This window comes from Myiozetetes cayanensis, unplaced genomic scaffold, assembly GCF_022539395.1.
Source record: "Myiozetetes cayanensis isolate MyiCay16 unplaced genomic scaffold, myiCay2020 scf21, whole genome shotgun sequence".
NCBI classification, from domain to species: Eukaryota; Metazoa; Chordata; class Aves; order Passeriformes; family Tyrannidae; genus Myiozetetes; species Myiozetetes cayanensis.
The window spans coordinates 127198-148808 of NW_026087423.1; the positions used below are offsets into that span (position 1 = coordinate 127198).

Here is a 21611-nt window from a genome sequence, read left to right on the forward strand (position 1 = left end):
GTGTTTGTAGCCCTGAAAAGCCTCTGGTGAGGAAAAGTTCAGGGATAAAAGGGACAGCTGTCAGGGATTTCCAGTTGAGAGGCACCATTCCAGCTGTAGGATCCGGGGAGTGGGGAATAGCTCTGGGTATGGATGAGCTTCCACACAAAGGGGGTGTGAATCTTCTCTTTGGGTCAGACTTCTGGGGGTCTGCAAGGGGAGTCCCTTGGAACTGAGAGGCACTGCTTGTTCCTGGGAGTAATGTGTGGGGACTCTCTGAGGGCTGAGGTTGTCATGCTCTGCAAGTCCTACTGAACTGCATCCCTAAAACTCTGCATGTGCCATGGTGGAGCAGCATTTCCTGGGAACACCATCCCAAGGCTGTTGAGGTGCAATGTGTGAGGAAGGCCTGACACGTTCACAGCCCCAAGCAGCTTCTGCCACAGATGCCTCCAGAGGGAGAGCTGCTTCCATGTGGCATCCATTGGTGCTGGGACAGAGCAACCCTGTGTGCCCATCACATTCATGCTGACCAGAGGGATCTTCCAGCTGGGGGTGGCAGAAAGAGTCACCCTTCAGGGATGGGACTGGCACCTGAGGCACCTGGTCTGTCCCTATCTGCTTCCATTCCTCATCATCCTGCAGTTTGAGTCTCTAGTTTTATGTTCTAACCAGCCCATGGGGACACCTCGGTTCCTGAAACAGCTTCATCATCATTAGCCCTCTGCAGACCTTACTAAACCATCCTTACCACACCTCACCCTCTGCATGGTGTGTGACACTCTCAACAGGGTTGCAAGAGTGCAGGAACCGTGATAAGCTCATTATCATCTGAGATTCTCCACACAACCAGAGCCTGGCTGGTAGTCCTCTGGGAAGGGTTCTGGGAATCATGGCTTTAAAGGCAAGAAGCTTAAGAAGTTAAATTGGTCTGCTTCAAATGAGCATGAACCATGCCTGCCTCTAGTGGGAAATCTGACACTGTCCCACGTGAGGCAGTACCACAGTCCCTGAGGCCAAGCACATTCTGGGTAGCCTGGAGCTGATTATTTTCCTGCTCAGGCACTAAGGACTAAGTGGTACCTGGTGAGATCTTCCTTGTCACTGACCCCTGTCAGAGCATGACAGTTCACAGTCTGGTAATGTCCTGTGAGGGTTTCAGGTCTGTCCAGTGCCTTTCCTGTAAGCTCACCTGCAAGCAGGGTGTCCTGATTCTGGCCAGGATAGGGCTAATTTTTGCAATAGCTGGGAGGGGGTATGTCCAGGACCTGGAGGTTATTCTATACCACCTCATGTCATTGCTGGGAGCAGGGCTAAGGGAGGCTCTTCTGAGATGTTTTCCTTCTGGTTGAGAAAATGTGGCTGAGAGAGCTGTCTGGCATTGTCTAATATTGGAGAGTTTTTCCACATGAATAATTTCTTTTCTTATATCTTTTGTTATTAATATTGTTGCTGTTATTGTTTATTTCCTTATCTCATGGCTGTTTCCAGTAAATTGTTCTTATCTCAAATCGTGATCTTTGCCTTTTTTGCCTCCAGTTGTAGGGGGAAGAGGACATAGCATGTGATTTTAATGGGAGTGCTAAATTGGAGAATACCATTCCTAAAGGATGACACAGAATCAGGAGAAACCATCACCTGTGACACCAAAAGCCATGCCATGTATATAAAAAAAAACAACCCAAAGTTCAATACTTTCACGCAAGTCTGAGCTGTACCTATAAAACAGCCTGTCACAGGTGGACATACAATCGAGACACAGACAGGGACATATGAACATGGAAGGATGGACAGACAGACGACTGAATTACAGACAAGAATCAGTATAGGAAATCTGGCCAAGAATTAGACAGACAAACCTGAGGTAAGACAGACTTCAGAAAGAGAAAAGTGACTGACGAATCACTAACAGAGAGACTGCTGGGCAGTGGCCATGCAATGGTGTCAATGTGAGGGCAGCAGAGGAGGAGGATAGAGCTCTCTGAAGCCACAGCATGCACAAAGAGACATTTGGATTTCTCAGTCTGGAAGTGCCATTACAGAATTATGGGCAATACTGTGCATCCATTGAAGAAAATAATTTTAGGTGATAAAGAAAACAATTTAATTAAATCTAAAGAAAATAATTTTTTATTCTGACATAAGCATTCTTTTAACTTCGAGAAAGCATCTTGTCCTTTATGCAAGTGGCCTTTTTTATTTATCATCTATCAGCAGTCCTGGCTCACCAAATGGTTGGCAAATGAGGTATCCACCTACAAGAAGGGTCAGAAGGAGGATCTGGGGACCTACAGGCCTGTCAGCCTAACCTCAGTGCCTGGGAAGGCCAGGGAGCAGATCATCCTGAGTGCCATCACAGGGCATATACAGGACAACCAGGGGATCAGGCTCAGCCAGGATGGGCTTAGGAAAGGCAGGTCCTGCCTGACCAACATGATCTCCTTCTATGATAAAGTGATCCACTCAGTGGATGAGGGAAAAGATATGGGTGTGTCTGCCTCAGCTTTAGTTAAGCCTTTGGCGCTGTTTCTTGGAGTATTCTCCTGGACAAACTGATTCCCATGGTGTAGACAGGTGTTGGTAAGAACTGGCTAGTGGCCAGGCACAGAGTGGTGGGGAACAGGGTTAAAGCCAGCTGGGGCTAGTCACCAGTGGGGTTCCCCAGGGCTCAGGATTGGGGCCAGTTGTGTTTAAAGTCTCGATTTAATAAAATTAAAAGACTCCAGGAGATGCCTGGGAGGGGTCTCAAGTGAATCCCAGAGGATCCACTTGAAAAGAGAAAAATAATCTCAGGTAGTTTCCTTGGAGGAATGTGGGGCTTCTGCCTGGGATCTCACGTGCCTATGGCAGATGTAAGTAGATTCTGTGAGATGTCTGGAAGGAGAGTTGAGTGGTTCCTGGAGGATACAGAGTCCTCCAAAAAAGAAAAGTTGTCTTGGAGGCCTCCTTTGGAGGAGCCTGGGGCTGCTACCTGTGACCTCAGAGCACTGTAGGAAGACAAAAGACTCCAGGAGATAGGGGAGAGGAATCTCAGCTGGATCCCAGAAGAGAGAGATCATTCCAAAACAGTCATCTCAGGTTGCTTCCTTGGAGGAGCCTTGGGCTGCTACTGGGTTCTCAGAGGACTAAGGTAGCTGTGTAAAGCCTCGAGGAGATGCCTGGGAGGAGTCTCAGGTGGATCCTGGAGGATACAATTTTCTCAAAAAGTAAAAAACCATCTCAGATAGTTTTCCTGCAGGAGTCTGGAACTGTTACCTAGGTAGGATGTCAGGATTTATAGGCAGTAGTGAAAAGACCCTGGGAGATGCTTGGGAGGAGTCTTGGTTGGATCCTGGAACAGAGAGCTTCTACCAAAGAGCAAAACATCACAGGTAGCTTTCCTAGAGCAGTCTGGGGCTGCTACCTGGGATTTAAGGTCTCGAAATCACAGATCCAAAAGCTCCAGGAGGTGACTGGGAGGAGTCTTGGGTGCACTGAGGAGGATACAGCTTAATCCAAGAGGTAAAGCATCCTGGGCACCTTCCTTGGAGCAGTCTTGGGCTGCTACGCAGGATGTCAGGGTTTTAATAACTAAAACTCTGTTTGAACTCAGTGCAGCCCATCTGAAAACAGCTGAGTGCAGCTGAGCCAAACTCAGCCCAGCCCAGCTGAACCCAGTCCAACCCAGCCCAGCCAAACTCATCCCATCCCACCTGCTCTGCTCGGCCTGGTCATGAAGCGGCAGGGCGGCTCCTGCAGCCGCCGGAGCTGCGGCCCCGGCCCCGGCCCCGTTCCCGATCGCCGCAGCTCCATCTGCTGCTCCACCCCGGCCTCCGCTCGGGCACCTCCTGCTCTCCCTCGGCCCCTGCCAGGGTTCCCGGGAGTCAGAGGAGGGTGACAGTGGGGAGAGCAGGCATCAGCGCAGCAGGAGCACGGCTGGGAGCTGGAGATGGGGACGGGATGGAGGAGCAGAGGCTCTCGCATGGGAGCAAGAGAGCCTATCCTGGCAGGACCGCGGTGCTGCTCCATCCCACCTCCATGTCTGCCCAGCCCAGAGCTCTTCCCATCTTTTGGGATCCTCCAGGGGTTTGAGCTGCTCCTTAGGGCCCAGCCAGCACTTTTAATAGAATCATAGCATATCATGAGTTGGAAGGGACACACAAGGATCATCCAGTCCAACTCCTGGCCCTGCTGAGACACCCTAACAGTTCCACCCTGTCCCTCAGAGCATTGTCCAAACACTCCTTGAGCTCTGGCACCCTTGGGGCCGTGATCACGGCCCTGGGGAGCCTGTTGAGTGCCCAACCACCTTTTGGGGAACAACCTTTTCCCAATATCCCGCTTAAACCTGTCCTGACACAGCTCCATGGTGTGGACCTGGGGCTGCTTGTCCGGTTGCATGGATGCAGGAACAGGACAAGGGTCCTCTCAGTTCCCTCTGGACCCCAACCCTCCTGTCTGCAGAACCTGCTGAGGCAGGCAGGAGTGCACCGCTGGGCTCTGCTGCCTTGGTTTGGGAGGCATTGCCCCGCCAAGGCAGTGCCACTGCAAGAGGTCAGCTCTGACTGCACCGTGACATTGTCCAGAGAGAAGAGCCAAGACTCTGGAAGCACAGGTGGAGCTCTGGCTGCAGCCCCTGGGGCTTCTTCCCCATGAAGGACAGGAGCAGGAGACAGAGCCTGGCTTAAGGCAGGTACTGGAGTGCAGGATACACCAGACACACTTGCTGGCAAGGAGCCACTGTCACATTAGGGTCCAGCACTGCAGCCCCTTCCCCTGGAGCTGGAGTGGGACCCTGGGGGGTACGGCCATGCTGCAACCCCCCTGCCCCCAAGCAGGTAGCGAGGGATCAGATGAGGACAGGTTCCTGGTCCATCCTGCCCACAAAGGACACAGCACGTCCCCCCTCAGCTACAGGCATCACCCAGGGGTGGGCCACAGCCCCTGCTTCCCTGCCCCCTGAAAAGTACACCTGCCTTCTACAACCCATTTATTCACAGAAACCCAACATTAAAACCACACCTGGGGGCCAGCACAGATGTGGGGAGGCCAGCTTCAGCCCCTGGAGCCTCCCAGGACCCCACCAGGTAGCTGGGGGCAGGATGGCCCAGTCCCAGTCCCAGCTCTGCTTCCTCTCTCTTGCTGCAGGAGGGGTGCGCAGCATCTCCATGGCCAAGGGGTCCAGGACTGCTCTCCATGGATGTCAGAGCACAGAGTAGGTAGGAGGAGCAGCCCAGCCCTCACTGCTGGAGCTGGGGGTTGTTGTGCAGCAGCCATTCAATGGTTTCCAGCAGGTGGGCCATGCTGTAGTGCTGGGCGATGTTCCGGAAGACACTGATGTGGTCAGTGAAGGTCTGGCAAGAAAAAAGCAGAGAGGGAAGGAGGCTGCCCAGCACCCTAGGCAGTGGGGGGCTCTAAGGGAGTGGTTGGGCAGGGCTGGCAGGGCAGAGGGCAGCTCAGTAGATGCCAGGGGACATGCAGTTAGAGCAGAGTCACAGGAGGCCCAGGGCACTGTAGGGCTCCTTGCTGTCCCTTGCCAAGCTGCTGCCCCAGGGCTGGGCTGGGCAGGTGCTGAAGTACCTGGGAGGAGATGGTGAGGGCAAAGTCTCCAGCGCAGCTGCAGTACACAGGCATGTGCATCTCCTTCACACCATGACACTTCTTGCAAATCTGGAGGCCAAAGAGGTTCAGGTGGGCCAGGAGATGAGGCCAAGTCCCTCTGCCAGGGGCAGACTGAATGTGTCTGGCCTCAGACAGTCACAGGAATGGGCAGAGGGGGGAAATTTTTGCACTTACCAGGTCCTGCAGCACGAAGGCCATCAGCTTCTTCTGCAGGGTTTCCACCAGCGCCATCTCAATGGCATTGGTGTCATACTGCACCTGGCAGTTGGGGCAGACCCATCTGGGAAGAACCGACCCATCCTAGGGGCAAAGAGAGGGAGGTGAGCACCATGAGTCCAATGCACTGGGATGGTGGAACGGGTTTCTGAAGATGAACAGAACATAAGCCAAAGCCCAGGGATGCTCAGATCCATAACACACAGCTAGAAAAGATGAACAGAAAATTTGCTTTAGGTGACGGTGATCATGAGCAGCAAGCAGAATTGCAAAGCAAAGGGGTTCAGAGATAAAATGGACTGCTGTACTAGGGCCTCTGGTATTCCTAGGAAAGAGGCTGCACCTGGGAGAGGGCAGGGTCCTTGCACAGGTCCAGGTCCCTGCAGAAGTTGCAGTTCCTGCAGATGACTTCAGGAAGCACGTAGGAGCGGCACGGGTCCTGAAACTGGGCTGCTTCCGAGAACTCGCCCACCTCGATAAGGCGCAGCAGGTCCCGGTGCAGTTTGTTCACCTGGTTGGTTATGTTGGCATCGAGGGAGAGGACCTGCAAGGATAAGAGCCAGGTGAGCCTACCAGCAGAGTGTCCTCAGCAGGACAGCTCGTATCCTTGTAACCACATATGGATGCAGGGCATGGCAAAGTGATTGTAGATCCCTCCTGGCAGAAAGCTGCAGTCCCAGACCTCAAACGTTCAGCCAAGCGGCCTGGCCCAGCCTGCTGACCTTGCAAACATATTTGATGAGCTCCAGGGCTGGGTTGTTGAGTGGCAGGTAGGAGCCAGGCAGGACAGGGAACATGTCTGAGGGCTCTGTGGCATTGCGGGAACCAGCCGTCTTCTTCTGGATCTTCTGGGTGATGGTGAAGAAGCTCTGGGTGAGCTCACTGGCCACATAATTCTGTGAGAAGGTGATCATGCCTAGAGGGATGATGCACAGAGCACTTAAGCTGATTGGTGGCATGTGGGGCAATGAGGGGGGTGGCTCTCTGCCTGCAGCAGGGCTGTCCTGGGGCTCAGCACGCACCAGGCATGGACCCCAGCTCCACCAGAGCCTCCTGGGACATCTGGCTGGTGCTCCTCCTCTTGATGGGGGTGCTCCCGGGAGTGTTACGCCGTAGCTCCTCCTTCATGCTGTGGTACACGGCCACAATGTAGGCTGGGGAGACATGGGCAAGGCTCCAGCTCCTGCCTGGAGCTGGCACTGAGGGAGTACAATGACCTTGTCCTCTCCTCATGACCACTCACCTGACACAAGCATCAAGAAGTAGCTCTGGCAGGAGGCAGCCTGGGGCAGGAACTGCGCGATGTTCCAGTTGTTCTCCAGGAGCTCCTCCACATCTAGTTCCCCTTCTTCCTCCTTTTCTTCCCTTGCCACCTCCTCCTCTTCCTCGCTGTCCTCCTCTTCCAATGCTTGCTTTTTGCTGGTGTTCATCTAGAGGAGCCAGCGATGCTGCAGTGTTTTCTCATGCCCAGCCAACACCCCCCTACTCCACTCAAACCCCAGGACCCCGCTCCCAGAGGACTGCTTCCCATCTCTTACCTCCCCGTAGTGGATGCGAGAATCCACTTTTCCCTTGATACCTCCATAATTTGCTGGGTCCATCCAGAGAAGAAACTCCCAACAGCGTGAGAAAGATATGGTCAGGGAATGGAAGATCTCCTTCGAGTGGATGCTGGAGGGAAGAGACTGAGTCAGTCCTTGTGTTGGCATTGTCCCTTCTCTATGGGACACTGTGGGGAGGTGGTGCTGGCCAGGAGAGAGGGGTGTCCCCTTTCCCATCCTATCACTGCCAGAGATCCCAGGGGAAGTCATGACCAAGGACACCTCGCTCCTTTCTCTTGTGTCGAGGTGCCTGTACCACAGGCTGAGAAGCAGCCAAGGGATGAGTTACGGGGCATCTCAGATTCTCCTGAAGTTCTCTTTCTGGACTGAATCCTACAAGTATTCCTGGAATACTGCCTATAGAGGATAGCTAGGGACAGATCTCTACTCCAAGTATGACAGTAAGAGAACTGGAAAGCCTTGTCCCTTCAGTAGCTTTGACAAAACCAGTAATAAATTCAGTTCTGAGGCCCATCAAAAGGCAAAAAAAAAATCAGCGTTCTCCTTCCTGGCCCTAAGACCTGCCCCAGCCCCACCACCTGGGAGCCACATCTTCAGGAGCACCCCACCTGTTGATGATGTACTCCATGTAGCTGATGGCGTCCTCAATGCGCCGCTTCTTGGTGCACAGGATGATGCGGTTGAAGTTGGCATAGACCACAGAGGAGCCCAGGCGTTTGAACTCGGCCACCAGCCTGTGGCAGGGCACAGAGTGGGGGGTCAGTGGGCAGGAAAGCAGTGCCCAAGGGGCAGTGCAACCCACGGAGGACATGCTGATCCATCAGTCAGGAGTCAACATGCAGCAACAACGCTCAAGGGAGATCACCCAAAGAGGACGAGAGGTCCACTCCACTCTACTGCCCACCTCTTTTGGAGGGTCATTGTGGGGCACCAGCATCCTGGTCACTAATGTTACACCTGTTCCTTCCCCATCCCCCTGGCACACTCCAGGCCTCACTTACTGCAGGAAAAGCTTCTTCATCATGTTGTGGAGTGTGCGGTGAAGTGCTGGGTCATAGAGCAGGGAGGAAGGAGAGCGGAGCCAGCGGTAAAAGTGAATGACCTGGTTGTCTGCATAGACGTTATGGTACTGTGTGATCTCCTTCACCCAGCTCACCACCATGCTCTTCAAGATCCTGCCAACAAGCAGAGAGCAGCATCACCCCACTAGCCACCAGCAACACCTTCTGCCTTCCCAATAGGAACATGTTTTCAGATACACTGGAGGATTCAACTCCCTTGTCCAGTCCCTGGCACATGAGCCACAGGGTAAATATGTGACTCTATAACCTGGTGGAGAAACAGGAAGGGCAAAGTCTTCACCAACATCCCTAGATATCTGCTGGTGGATGCCCCAAGCTCTGAGCTCAGGATCTTCTAATGTGTTGGAGAAGACACCTGTTCTGCCCTTGAGACTCGGATTTATATTTAGAGCACCCCAGAAGCCTTATTGCTGGGGAAAGGCTAAAGCCAGGACAGAATAAGGCAGGACCCTGAGGGGACCTGCCAGAATGGAGACCACGTGCTCCACTTCCTGCTGCTCCTCAAGCTGTACCTGAAAGTGTTGGAGCAGAGGGTGGTCTCATCATAGCTAGCTGGAATGTTGGAAGCTTGGTTCCCTGTCACCATGTCCTCTAGGGATGCCTGCTGAATCATGTCAAAGCTGATGTTCATGCTGGAGCCTCCTTCCATGTCGTTCACGTGGTGGGACTGCAACACGGTGTTCACGGCCAGGCTCTGGATATCCAGCTCCAGACACACTAAGAGCAGACCCAACCGTCAGCAGGGAGGCAGGGAAAGGACCAGGGACACCCTCCCTTGCTGCTGCCAGAAGTGCTTTTCCCAGGTACAAGGCGTTCTATAGGTGCAGCTGCACTGAGTAGGGAGATGCTTTCATAGGCATGACTGTCTCAACCAGATCTTGTCTTCCAACAAGACTTGGACCTACTGACACTCTGGGGACCACCAATTTTTCCTGGAAGTTGTAGAAGTGGCATTCAGAAGAACTGAATACACTCAAGCTGCATCTGCTTGAGATCTGTCCCAAGGTCACCAGGGATGACCAGGTGAGCTAGCCTGTCCTTGGGCTGACACGTTGCAGGTGGTCTGCCAAGTGCTGTTGTCATTGCTCATTGGTAAAGAATCCATATTTCAATGCCTGCACGTTAAAGGTGAGACTCCCCTGCCCCAGGACATGCCTTTAGCATCCACCTTGCCCAGATTGACATTGAAACCCAAAAGTTGGTGGAAACAACTGTCACCACAGAGACTCTTTGGGGACCACATCCACCCCTCTACAGGACTCACAAAGCGGGATCCAGCTCTGCCCCACTCAGTGCTACAACCCTCTTCCCTCCTTACCTGTGGAGTAGCAGCCAGGGTTGTTGATCTCCACTGAGGCTCTCTCATCAAACTCCATGACCAGGCGGTTGTCATCAGCTTCCTTTCCCCCCAGGTCAGGGCGGGACGTGGAGGACAGCCACAGCAGGTGGTTGTGATGATGGAGGTGGCGCGAGAAGAATAGGTCAGAGCCAAAAGTGGAGATGTCATCAGGGAGGTTCCCAATGGGGATGTGGTAGTACCTGGGGCACAGAGAGGTAAGTGGTCATTGGGGTAAGCATGGCTGCAAGGAAAACAAGGACCATGCCTGTGCCCTCAAGGGATGAAGCAGCTCCTGTGGGAGCCTCAGGGGAACATGGCCACCAATGGCACCTGCTCATCTCAAAAGCCTGGGAGAGGCAGGTGTCCAGGTTGAGATAGTGGCGGATCATACGGCGGGCGGCATGGCGCTGCCAGTCCAGGACCGAGTAGCTGACATCATCCACCAGCCGGATGGGGACCAAGGGGAACTCCTCGATGATGGGAATCCCACTTGCCAGTCGTTTCAGGTCCCAGTTGGACTGCACAGCCACCAGAGTGGGGCCTCGGCGCTCATCCTGCACCAAGGAGAAAGGGATACATCCTGGTGCACCTCTCTTCTGCTCAGCAGGAAGCTGGCAGTGTCGAGTGCCCTGTCCCCACAGCAGGTCCCCACAGTGAGAAGCATTCGTGAAGTGCCCACTCACCTCCATGCCACCAGCTCTCCAGCTGAGCACAGAGATGGAGAGAGACCCTGAGATGGCCTTGCTGCTGGCACTGCCCCAGGTAAGCCCCCCAGGTGAAACACAGCACCCACTTTGACCCTTGACCTTGGGCTCAGAAGTTATGTGCAGGTGCTGTTGGAACTCGTGCAACAGTGCCTTCCACAGCACCCTCCCCTTAGTCCCCATGGTCCCACGGAGACCCTCCTCCCACCTTCATCTCACCTTGTAGCCCAGAAGTAGCCGCTGGACACCTCTGTAGATGGCCTTGGGGTCGGTCTCAGCACGCATCTCAAAGGTGTGCTTGTCTGGGGGCAGCAGCTCCTCACCCACCTTTTCCAGCAGAGCTGCACGCTCCGCTGAGAACAGGGTGGTGAGATTAGGCATCTGGTTGCTGCGTACCTGGGTGTAAGGGTGACTGGGTCAGAAGAGGGGGAGAGACCCCAGGATACACAGTGCCAGGGGCGATGCACAGAGAAACCTCCCGCTGCCTGACCCTACCATGGAATGGTTTGGAGTGGAAGAGACTTTAAAAGTCATCTAGTTCAACTCCCTGCCATGGCCAGGGACACTGTATAAACACAGAATTGTTTGGGTTGGAAAGGACCTTTAAGATCAAGTTCAACTGTTGACCCAGCACTGCCAAGGTCACCACTAACTCATGTCCCCAGGTGCCACATCTACATGGCTTTTAAATCCCTCCAGGGATGGTGACTCCACCACTGCCATGGGCAGCCTGTTTCAGGGCTTGCCAACCCTTTCCATGAAGTTTTTTCTAATATGCAACCTAAATGTCCCCTGGCACAACCTGAGGTCAATTGGACCAGGTTGCTCTAAGCACTGCTGAACCCAGCATTGAACGCTTCCATGAATGAGGCAGTCACAGCTTCTCTGGGCAACCTGTGCCAGGGCCTCCCCACCCTCACAGGGAAGGATTTCTTCCTAATATCCCATCTAATCCTGCCCTCTGGCAGTGGGAAGCCATTCCCCCTTGTTCTGTCACTCCAGGCCCTTGTCCCAAGTCCCTCTCCAGCTCTCTTGGAGCTCCTTTAGGCCCTGCAAGGGCCTCTCAGGTCTCCCTGGAGCCTTCTCTTCTCCAGGTGACCCCCCCAGCTGTCCCAGCCTGGCTCCAGAGCAGAGGGGCTCCAGCCCTGGGAGCATCTCCATGGCCTCCTCTGGACTCTCTCCAGCAGCTCCACGTCCTTCCTGTGCTGTTCCCCAGGAACAGCTCTGCAGGGGGGTCTCACCTGAGGGGGCAGAATCCCCCCTGCCCTGCTGCCCACGCTGGGGGATCAGCCCAGGGCATGGGGGTTTTCTGGGCTGACAGTGCACACAGCTGGGGCGTGTCCAGCCTCTCACCCACCAGCACCCCAGATCTCCCACCCTTCATGGTCCCCCTTACCTTGTCCAGCACAAAGATGGAAGCTTTGTGCTGTGAGGGGATGAAGAGGCCCAGGATTGCCTTGCTGCCTTGGGAGCTGTGGTATAAGTAGATGTGGCGAATGCTTCCTGGGGACACAGAGTACAAAGCATTAGTGGTACCCATGGGTGTGAGATCCTGGATGCCCCAGGAGCCCCACTCTTAGGATGCCTTACCTGGCTCTAGGTAAGTGAACTGGGCCAGCGAGCGCATCTCCAGGTGCTCGATCTCGAAGATTTCAGCCTCTCGCCCTGCCAGGTACTGGACGAGCTGCCTGTTGACCCTGCACACACAGCCCAGGTGGGACAGAGCACGGAAGAGCAGTGGCACCTGGAATGATGAGGGGAGATGTGATGAAACAATGCTCTGTTACTAAGCTCCTCTTGGGGGTTGCAAACCTAGAACAACCCAGTTTAAAAACCACAGGTATGAAATACCTGAGGTGCCTTCGGCATGAATTTGGTATTATCACCTTCGAGGTACAGAACAGGTATCTCAAAATCCACGTGTTCCTATCTAGCCCCATATTCCACCATCAAGGTACTTTGGAGGACATTTGAAGCAATATTTGGGCAATCTTGCAGCTCTGCAACTTGTGGTTTGGCTTTCTGAGGTAGAGGCTCCAGATAACTGGCATGGTGGGAGATCCATCACAGATCCACCCTGTTTTATTAATCCTGTAGCTGTCAACTCCACCCCCGCAGGAGGCTACTCCCAAATGGATTGCTGAGGGACCTGATCCCAAACCAGTGAGAAGCAATAAATAAACATTTCTTGCCTTACTCTTCCCTTATGCCAGTTTTAGTTGTACAGATTCCTAGTACATCCTATTTTCATATCTCTTGAGCAAGCTGAAGCATTCCCATCTAAACCCCATCCCTGCAGGGAAATTGTTCCCTTCCTCGCATCTTCCTGTGTCACTCCTGCTACATTTCGTGGGATCATGCTCAGAATTGCACTGTAGCTGTTTAAAGATCAAGACAGATCGTTCCTTGCCCAGGTCTTTGTCCAGCTGGATTATGTGTATCTCTGAGGATGGAAGTTCACAACCCTCTGGGCAACCTGTTCAACCACCCTTACAGAAGAAGTTTTTTCATATATTTACACAGAATTTGCCATTTTTCAGGTTGTGCCCATTGCCTCTTGTTCTCTCCGGGGCACCAGAGCAGAGCCTGGCTCCTCTCCTCCCCTACTGTTGTCAAGCAGGTCCCATGAGCCTCTCTTCCTTTTGGCTGCACAGTCCAGCTCACTCTGCCTCCCCTCACAGGACAGATGCTGCTACCCCATGATCATCTAAATTCCCTAATATCTTAAAAACTTCTCCATGCCCCTTGTTTTACTTCAGCCTCTCATTTTAGTTTCCCCTCAGTTTCTTGATTTTTCCTCTTCCCACTTATTAAACACCACAGGAGCGGAGAGGACTCGGTTTGCTAGAGGAAGGTCTACAGATATGATGAATTTGGGTACATGCTACTCACTTTGGCAGAGTAATCTGAAGTAAATTTGGGGTGCTGCTTACTAAACATCAGTAAGGTTTGGTAGGCATCATTTTCAATTGCTGATGGCATATATAGTTCAACCTTTTTCATCACCACAGGATTTCACAGGATCCATGTAATCATTAAGAGTTGTGCCTTGTGGAACCTTTGCCCAAATTCTCCAAAAGCAGAAATTTAAGGTGACTAAAAACGGTTTCTTTCACCATGCCCCACTGCAACAAGGTATACCAGTCACATCAGTAGCTGAAGTCTCCCAATTCTGTGATGTTCCTTTTGCCCTTGCAGCCTCCTGCACCTCAGAAAGGATTTAATAGCCAGCGGCACCTCTGCTCACACCAAGCTTGTCTTACTCAGGCAAAGACTTTCGATCCATAACAATCCTATGGTACATTTTAGTATCAAATTCACCTGCCTTTATGCTTTCTCACTCAGTGTAGCCTCCACAACACTGGCCTACTCTTTTCCCCCAGCTTTACACCAAATACCCCTTCTCTTTCCTGGTTCCAAAGCAGGCTGGTTTTCTGGATTAGTTTAGAGGAAGATTGCCATTTCTGCTTATTAGATGCCTTCTTTCCTCTAAGTTTCTTAACTCTAAATAAACTGAAACCTTTCCTTGACACACTGTAACTCACGTGCTGATACTCTGTCCATATAAGCACCGGTATGTCCCCCAGTTCTCTACTGTCCAGGGTCTTGGATTTTTGGTGTCTTGCCACTGGCACTCTGACTAATGAGCTACTGCTCAGCAATCCTTAAAAACGAGCACCTGGAGGAGTTACCTGTGTCTCATACACTCCCTCGATGTCCGGAGCAGAGAGGTCTGCATTAATTTCGTTGATGTGCTCTTGGTACATGTCTTCAGGGACAGAGTATTCGTACAGGTTGTAAACCAAGTTTGAGCGGGGCAGGATCCTATTCACCTGCCAAGGAAAGGGACAAGATTATTGGGACACATCCCACCATGTGGCACCAGTGCCAAGAGCTAGGCTCTGAGCTCAGCTCCTGGTGCTCCTCTCTCCTAAGGAAGTTGGTGGATTATGCTCATGCACATTACAAATTCCCGTAACACAGAAACTGCTTTCCAGGTAGGTTGGCATTAGCAGAGGGACTAGGGTCTGGATGAGGGATATTCATGGAATGGGACAGTGAGGTGTTGCAAGGTAGATGCTTGTAAGACCTCCTTGCAGGGGAGGTGAAGTGTCTCATCTCAACACAAGTGGCTGCTTCCCCTTCCCAAAGTGGCAGGTCCTCACCTTCCTGTAGGCTGTCCCCTCCTCTGGCTTTGGGATGCGCTGGTTGACATAGAAGACACGGGGGATGCTCAGCTTGATGCAGTGCAGGTCGCTCCCTATCACTGCCCACAGCCTGAATAGCCCAGGCTGGCTGGTCTCAGCAATCTGCAGGACACAGGAGACGAGGTCCCACATGCCATTAGTGCTTAAATCTATGCTGTGGAGCACTCCGAGGATCTACATGGTCAGTTGGCGGTCAAAAAGAGAGTGGGGGTCTTAGAGAGTCATCACTCTCAGCTCTGGAGTCCCTGTGTCCTGCTACTGCCTCAGGCAGGCCAACAAACTCCAGGGGATGATGTCACCCAGTTTACTCTGATGTGCTGGACCTGCAGCTCTGAGGCCTTTCTGGAGGATGAAGTGGTTGACAGAGGCTGGGCTTAGGTGGCCATGCATAACAAAGGTTTGTGAAGACAGTTGGGTGGCACTACCCCACCTCTTCATTTGTACATTGGCTGCTTCCAGGTACCACTGGAATCCTGTGCCCAGTGCTGGAGTCCTCAGGACTGGACATGGACATACTAAATCGAGTCCAGTGAAGGGATAGAAGGACGAAGAAGGGTCTGGTGCATCTTTCACATGAGAAAAGGCTGGGAGAGCTGGGACTGTTCATCCCTGAGTAGAGGAAGTTCAGGGGGATCTCATCCACTTATATACCTAACCTCTCTAGAGCAGAGCCTGGCTCTTCCCAATAATACCCAATGGCAGGACCAGACACTGTGGGCACAGACCAGAATGCAGGAGGGTCCTGCTACATGTCAGAAACACTTTTTCCCTGTGAGGGTGACCAAGCCCTGGTTCAGGTTGCCCAGGGAAGATGTGCATTCTCCATTCTTAGAGATATTCCAGGACATGGTCCTGGGGTGGCCCTGCCTGAGCAGGGAATTGGACCAGAGGGACCCCAGAACTGCCTCCAGCCTCAGATGTTTCTGTGGTTCCGTGACTGCCCAGTGCTGTCCATGAGCAGAACTGGAGCTGCTGTACTGGCAGATCTATACACACATCCCAGATTCACCAAGAGTGACCTTGTGGGTGCCTGTTTCCATCCAGATGTGCATGAGCCTGAGGCTCTGCAGCCCATCTGAGCTCCCCAGGGCTAACACCTGCATGGCATTGGGGTCAGGGTTCCTGAATTTCACTATTTGACCACAGAGTGTAAATGTGAGGCCTGTACCCTGGGCTGCTCTGTGGCAGGTTCCCTCCCCAGTACCTGCACGATCTGCCACGGTAAGTCGAGGATGCTGCGCGCTGTGCGGCGTAAGTAGCTGTTCAAACCCTTGGAGGAGGCATCGCGGACCACCCCTGCACCTGCTCCCCCTCCACCGGCCTCCAGCCGCCGCCTCTTCCGCCGCTGCCGAGCCTGCAGCTCCCACTTCTTCTGCTGGAAGCGCAGCCAGACCAGCCGTTCTTCCTGAGTGGGTTGACAGCATGGATGAAACCAGCACAGGCTTCCCAGCCCCATACTGCAGTGCCATACAGCCCAGCCCTCCCGCCCCCAACCCCACATTACATTCCTGCCCCAGCTGCATAGCCACTGCTCCCCTTTTCTCAATCAGTGGTTGTATTTCTGTCTCCTGGTAATATTTCTCTTTGTATCCCTGAACCGTGTGCGTGCAGAGGGTTTAGGGAGACCCATAGCTTGCTCCTGGCAGCACCCAAGCTGCCTCGATGGACAAGTACAGTTGCGAGGCATCCCCTACACAATCTGCTATTAATCTACTTCAGTGAAGTAGATTAATTAATTTACCTTGGTGGTGCCCAGGGGTGGAGGTGGGCCCAGGATCTCCCGCCAGGACTGGGACAGCTCCAGGTCCTGGGACGGCTTTTTGCTTTCCTCTGCAGCAGGGATGCGCTTCCGCTTATTTGCAATAGGAACCAGTGGCTGAGGGATCTTGACAGCCCCAAAGTCCTCTATGTCACCAACTTGTGAGCTGGTCATCCCCTCCACAGGCTGGTTGGTGAGGACCTGAGGGAGCAAGGACAGCAGGACAATGGGGGCAGCAGGAGAAGAGCCCCAGCAGCACAATCAGTACCTTCCCCTCACCATCTTTACCTGTCTCTTGCCTTCTAAAATGAAGAGCTCATTGATTTTTTTCTGTTTGTACACGTCATTCTTCTCCAGGAGTTTCTTGTGGAGCCAGTCCGGGTGCCGGACCCGCGGCACTGGGTTCTTTACCTGGGGAGCGGCTCCAAATCAGACTGAGTCTCTTGCCCAAAGCTCTCTTCTGCCCACTTCCCCACTGCCTCATACCTGCTGCAGGGCTGCAGGAATGGTGATGATTTTCTGGATGGTGCTGCCCAGTCTCTCAATGTAGTAGTCCCAGTCCAGGATCTAGGAAGAAGGCAAAGCTTGGGCACTGAAGAAAGCCAAGCAGAAGTGCCACCAGACGTAGGATCAAACAACCCTGTAGGACTCCCCACCCCAGCACCCTGCTTTGTGAGTGCAAGAAGCCACAGCCCAGGTGCTACCTCTGAAGGGACAATCCCCTATTCTATATCCCATATCCAGGGCCATCCGCAGGGACACCTCACTCACCGCACGGATGTTGAAGTCCTGCAGTGAGGGGCTCTTCAGCCATTTTCGGAGGTAGTGTTTGCGCACACTGGGCTCAGCTTGGAAGATGGCAAGGGGGATGGCTCTGGGGAAGGCAGGGAAGCAACGTCCTAGCACTCCACAATCCTCTCTCCCAGCCTGTGGAGACCCTCCAGGCTTGTTCTCCCATTTCTGAGAGGTCACTGGGCTGTATGTTACCCGTCACCCTGCTCATGGTCTGTGCCAGATTCAGATGATCACCTGGCTACAACATACCAGCTTCCTCCCTTCCTGCTACCTGCCCGTCCCCTCTTGATTGCTCCCATGCTTCCAGAAGCCCGTGCCTCTTCAGGTGGGGTTACCTCTCGGTGACTGGAGAACCCTCTGGTTTCTTAGAAATGATGAAGCGACAGCTCAGCCCGGCGTCCTTCACCATCTGGTCCCCCAAAAACTCTGCCAGGCGCTTGGCAGTGCTGATGGAGGTGGACTTCTGCTCCCCATAGTCCTCCAGCTTGCGTGACATGGAGCGGTTCTCCGAGATGAGCTCAAACAGCTCTGAATCGGGCATGTTGGCAGCCTGAAAGGGAGGGAAAAACCCAAAGTCAACAAGAACCTAATGAGCAAATCTTGCTGCTGTCAGGAGGAGGAAGCACCTAAACCCAGATGGTGTGTCTCTTTATATGGAGCCTGAGAACTCCTTCCTGTAGCAGCTGCCAGTAGGATCTATAGAAAAGAGGTAGTGTGGGTTTGAGGCTGGCACCAGTTTGTGCCACGCTGGGTTGTGACAGTACAGCTTTGTGTTGTGCACACAAAGCTGGGCTCACCAAGAACTTGTTGTACAACACCACCACAAAATGAAGGACTGTAGAGAACCAGACCTAAGCCTTTTTTGTCTTAAACATTCCAAGTATTGCTACAGGAAAGGTGTGCTTGGAGGAGAGGGTCCCATGGAGGTGTGTTCTGAGCCAACTCATTGTATTGTATGCAATAACATATACAATACTTAGAAAATTCAGTGGGTTAGCGCATGGTGCCAAGGTCACAGGTTCAATCCCTGTATGGGCCATTCACTTAAGGGTTGGACTCGATGATCCCTGTGGGTCCCTTCCAACTCAGAATATTCTGTGAATGTCCTGCTCCACCTTGAGACTCATGCTCAATTTCCCCATCCAACGCACTTCCAAGCGGAGGGCTCAAAGGGCTAGCTGTGCATATATGAACAAAATAGCACGAAAAGTCGGATTTACATAAGAGGTATGCACCAGTTTAACTACAGAAGGGAGCAGATTGGGTCCCCCCTCTCTCTTTTCTCTTCCTCTTTCTCCTCTCTTCTCTTTCTCCTCTCTATCACTTTCTTTATCTCATTGTTTGCCCCAGCTCTGGACCATCCACACAGGATCTAAGGACTAGTGATATTCTTTCTTTTCTTCCCTTGCTTTGCCTGAGCAAAGCACAGAGCTATTATATTCTACTGTGTACTCTGTACTGAACTCTCTTGTGGTAGTGGGGAGCTTGTGTGTTGTGGCTTGTTAGTTAGCACCCTTGAAGATTGGCGTATTGTGGCTTGTGAGCCAATGCCTTTGCAGGAGTTTGTGGTGGGAGTTGAGAACTTATTGACATGTTCCATGCAAAATTAAGGGCTCATTTGCCTCCACTCTTGTGGAAGTCTACGGTAAGAATTGGCTTGTTAGCCACTACCTTTTGAATTTAAGCAGTGTGCTGGTTGCTGGAGTTATGGCAATTGTACAATAAAAACATGAGTTCCCTGACACGTGTCCAGTTTCCTTATTCAGTCTGATGAGAATTTATAATGAGCATCATGTCACTGACTGGTGGGTCGTGACAAGGACCCAGTTAGGTTCTCTGTCCTTCCCACCCTCTGGTTTCATAGAATCACAGAATAATTCAGGTTGAGAAGACCTCCAAGTCCAACCATTCCCCAAGTGCCACATCCACACAGCTTTTAAATTCTTCTAGGGATGGTGACTCCCTTTCTGCACATGGCAGCTGTGCCAGTCCTTTTGGGGGTGAAATTTTCCCTATTACTCAAACTATACTCCCCTGGTACAACTTGAGGCCATCCTCTCATTCTGCCCCTTGTTCCCTGAAAGCAGAGCCCAATCCCCACCTGGTTCTACTGTCCTGTCAGGGAGTTGTAGAGAATAAGGAGGTCCCTCCGAGCCTCCTTTTCTCCAGGTTGAGCCTCCCTAGCTGCTCCTCATCAGACTTGTGCTCCAGCCTTCCCCAGCTTGCTTGCCCATCTCTGGACATGCTCCAGCCCCTTAATGTCTTGTTGTGAGGGGCCCAAAACTGACCCCAGACTGGAGATGCCTTAGGAGCGCCCAGCACAGGGGAGGGGCACTGCCTTGGTCCTGCTGGCTCACCATGGGTGGTACAGTCTAGTTGCCATTGGCCTCTTGCCCACCTGAGCACACCTGGCCTCATGTTCAGCTGCTGTCGACCAGGACCCCCGGGGCCTTCCCTGATGGGCACCTTTCCAGCCCCTCTGCCCCCAATCATGGGGTCATTGTGACCCAAATGCAGGACCTGGCACTTGGTCTTCTTTGAAACTCACACCACTGGCCTTGGTCCATGGATCCAGCCTGTCCAGATCCCTCTGCAGAGCCTCCTGCCCTCCTCAACAGATCAACACTCCTGTCCAGCTCAGTGCCATCTGTGAACTGACTGAGCAAAGCTGTGAAGAGGCACAAGGGACCACCAACTCTGTGCAAAGTCCACCCTCCCCACAGTGCCCAGCCAGCCTGGACATGCCTTCCCAGCCTCCACCTTGGAGCATAGATATGCTGAGCTATGCCTACCTTGCTGTATAGTACATCCAGCCAGTAATCAGCCACCTTGGCCACTGAAGCGTAGACCTCTTCTAACGTGCTGCCTTTCAGAAAGGCTTCGAACACAGATGACTGGAATATCTTCACCAGCTGCAGCTCTCCCCGGCGCTTCACCTCAAACCCCTTCAGCTCAGCCAGGGACCCATCCTCGTTAAACACCGCGTACCTGGGAGAGACAGCGTGAGCAAACCTGGCCTGCACCAAGGGACAAGTCAGGATCCCACTGGTGTCCCTCCTGCCAGGGCTCTTCCCCTTATCTCATTGTGCCATCACCCAGTGCATTCAGAGGAGACATGAGGGCATCTGGATAGTCTCAAATATCTACAGCTGCTCTAGCAACCACTTCAACTTGGTCTGGAAAAGCACATCGGTTCTTGTCCCAGCTCATCCCCACTGATTCACAGAACCTTAGTGAAAGTCCCACCTTCCTGCCATTGGCAGGGACATCTTCCACTAGCCCAGGTTGCTCAAAACCCCGTCCAACCTGGCCTTGAACACTTGCACGGATGGGGCACTCACAGTTTCTCCGGGCAACCTGCGCCAGGGCCCCATCAGCCTCAGAGAGAATACCTTCCTATTATCCCACCTATTATCCTATATATATATATATTCCTATTATCCCACCCTCTTTCTCTGTAAAGCCATTCCTCCTTGTCCTGTCACTCCAGGTTCTTGTCCCAAGTCCCTCTCCAGCTCTCTTGGAGCTCCTTTAGGTACTGCAAGGGGCTCTCAGGTCTCCCTGGAGCCTTTTCCTCTTCAGGCTGTACCCCCTCCAGCTGTCCCAGCCTGGTTCCAGAGCAGAGGGGCTCCAGCCCTGGGAGGATCTCTGTGGCCTCCTCTGGACCTGCTCCAGAAGCTCATTTCTTGTGCTGAGGAACCCTGACCTGGATGCAGCACTGTGGGTGTGATCTTAATTGGTGGAGAATGATCTTAATTGCACACAAGTAGTTGTACACAAGGGTGGGAGGTGAGAGGCCAGGTGTGGAAAAGATATCAGGAAGAGGTTTACAGAGAAGAAGGAAACTGTGTCAACTCCAGTGGTGGCAGAGGGTTTCAGAGGAAACTGGATGTAGCCATGCCACACCTAAGGAACACTCCTCCCTCTTGCCTCTTCTCTTGCATTGTTTTGCCTTTCACAGCCCTGGCAATTATCTGTACCTCTCAAAAAAACCCCACACCACCTTATGGGAACCAACACTGAAGACAGGAAATACTCAAACCTACATGGCTTGGCCAGCCCTTCTCCCACCTACTCACATTCCCATGGGCACAGCCTTTCCTTCCTCTACCTCCAGGCTGTTTTGCATGGAAAGTGACCAGGAAATACATGCTATTTTTAACATCCCCAAACTACCGGAAACCAGAGGCCCTGAAAGGAGTCCTACAAGCACAGCCTGCTCAGAGCTGGGCATTACCTCGACTCCTGCAGTGGGGACTGACTGTTTGGGAAGGGGAGCTGAGAGAGGATGGTGTGTGCTGGTGCTCGTCCTGTGGGGGGATTAAGCACAAAGAAGTACATAACTGTGAGGACAGAGAGTGCTGGG

The 21611-nt window shown here is 52.9% G+C and overlaps 1 protein-coding gene across 1 annotated transcript in view; it reads right to left on the bottom strand.

Annotated features, from left to right (window-relative positions):
• Positions 1-3822: 3822 nt before the first annotated feature.
• Positions 3823-21611, bottom strand: part of POLE (DNA polymerase epsilon, catalytic subunit) — a 37416-nt gene continuing 19627 nt past the window's right edge. The window contains exons 26-50 of the mRNA XM_050318753.1: positions 20038-20233; positions 17581-17795; positions 17222-17324; positions 16937-17017; positions 16739-16861; positions 16433-16651; positions 15896-16096; positions 14650-14793; positions 14176-14316; positions 12074-12227; positions 11880-11986; positions 10703-10879; positions 10110-10333; positions 9759-9979; positions 8953-9157; positions 8360-8533; positions 7967-8092; positions 7335-7467; positions 7040-7226; positions 6819-6950; positions 6519-6712; positions 6140-6340; positions 5755-5880; positions 5539-5628; positions 3823-5312 (exon numbers count right to left, since the gene is read on the bottom strand). Coding sequence (XP_050174710.1) covers positions 5199-5312; positions 5539-5628; positions 5755-5880; positions 6140-6340; positions 6519-6712; positions 6819-6950; positions 7040-7226; positions 7335-7467; positions 7967-8092; positions 8360-8533; positions 8953-9157; positions 9759-9979; positions 10110-10333; positions 10703-10879; positions 11880-11986; positions 12074-12227; positions 14176-14316; positions 14650-14793; positions 15896-16096; positions 16433-16651; positions 16739-16861; positions 16937-17017; positions 17222-17324; positions 17581-17795; positions 20038-20233 — 3988 coding nt within the window. The 3' untranslated portion in view covers positions 3823-5198. The remainder of the gene's footprint in view (positions 5313-5538; positions 5629-5754; positions 5881-6139; positions 6341-6518; positions 6713-6818; positions 6951-7039; positions 7227-7334; positions 7468-7966; positions 8093-8359; positions 8534-8952; positions 9158-9758; positions 9980-10109; positions 10334-10702; positions 10880-11879; positions 11987-12073; positions 12228-14175; positions 14317-14649; positions 14794-15895; positions 16097-16432; positions 16652-16738; positions 16862-16936; positions 17018-17221; positions 17325-17580; positions 17796-20037; positions 20234-21611) is intronic.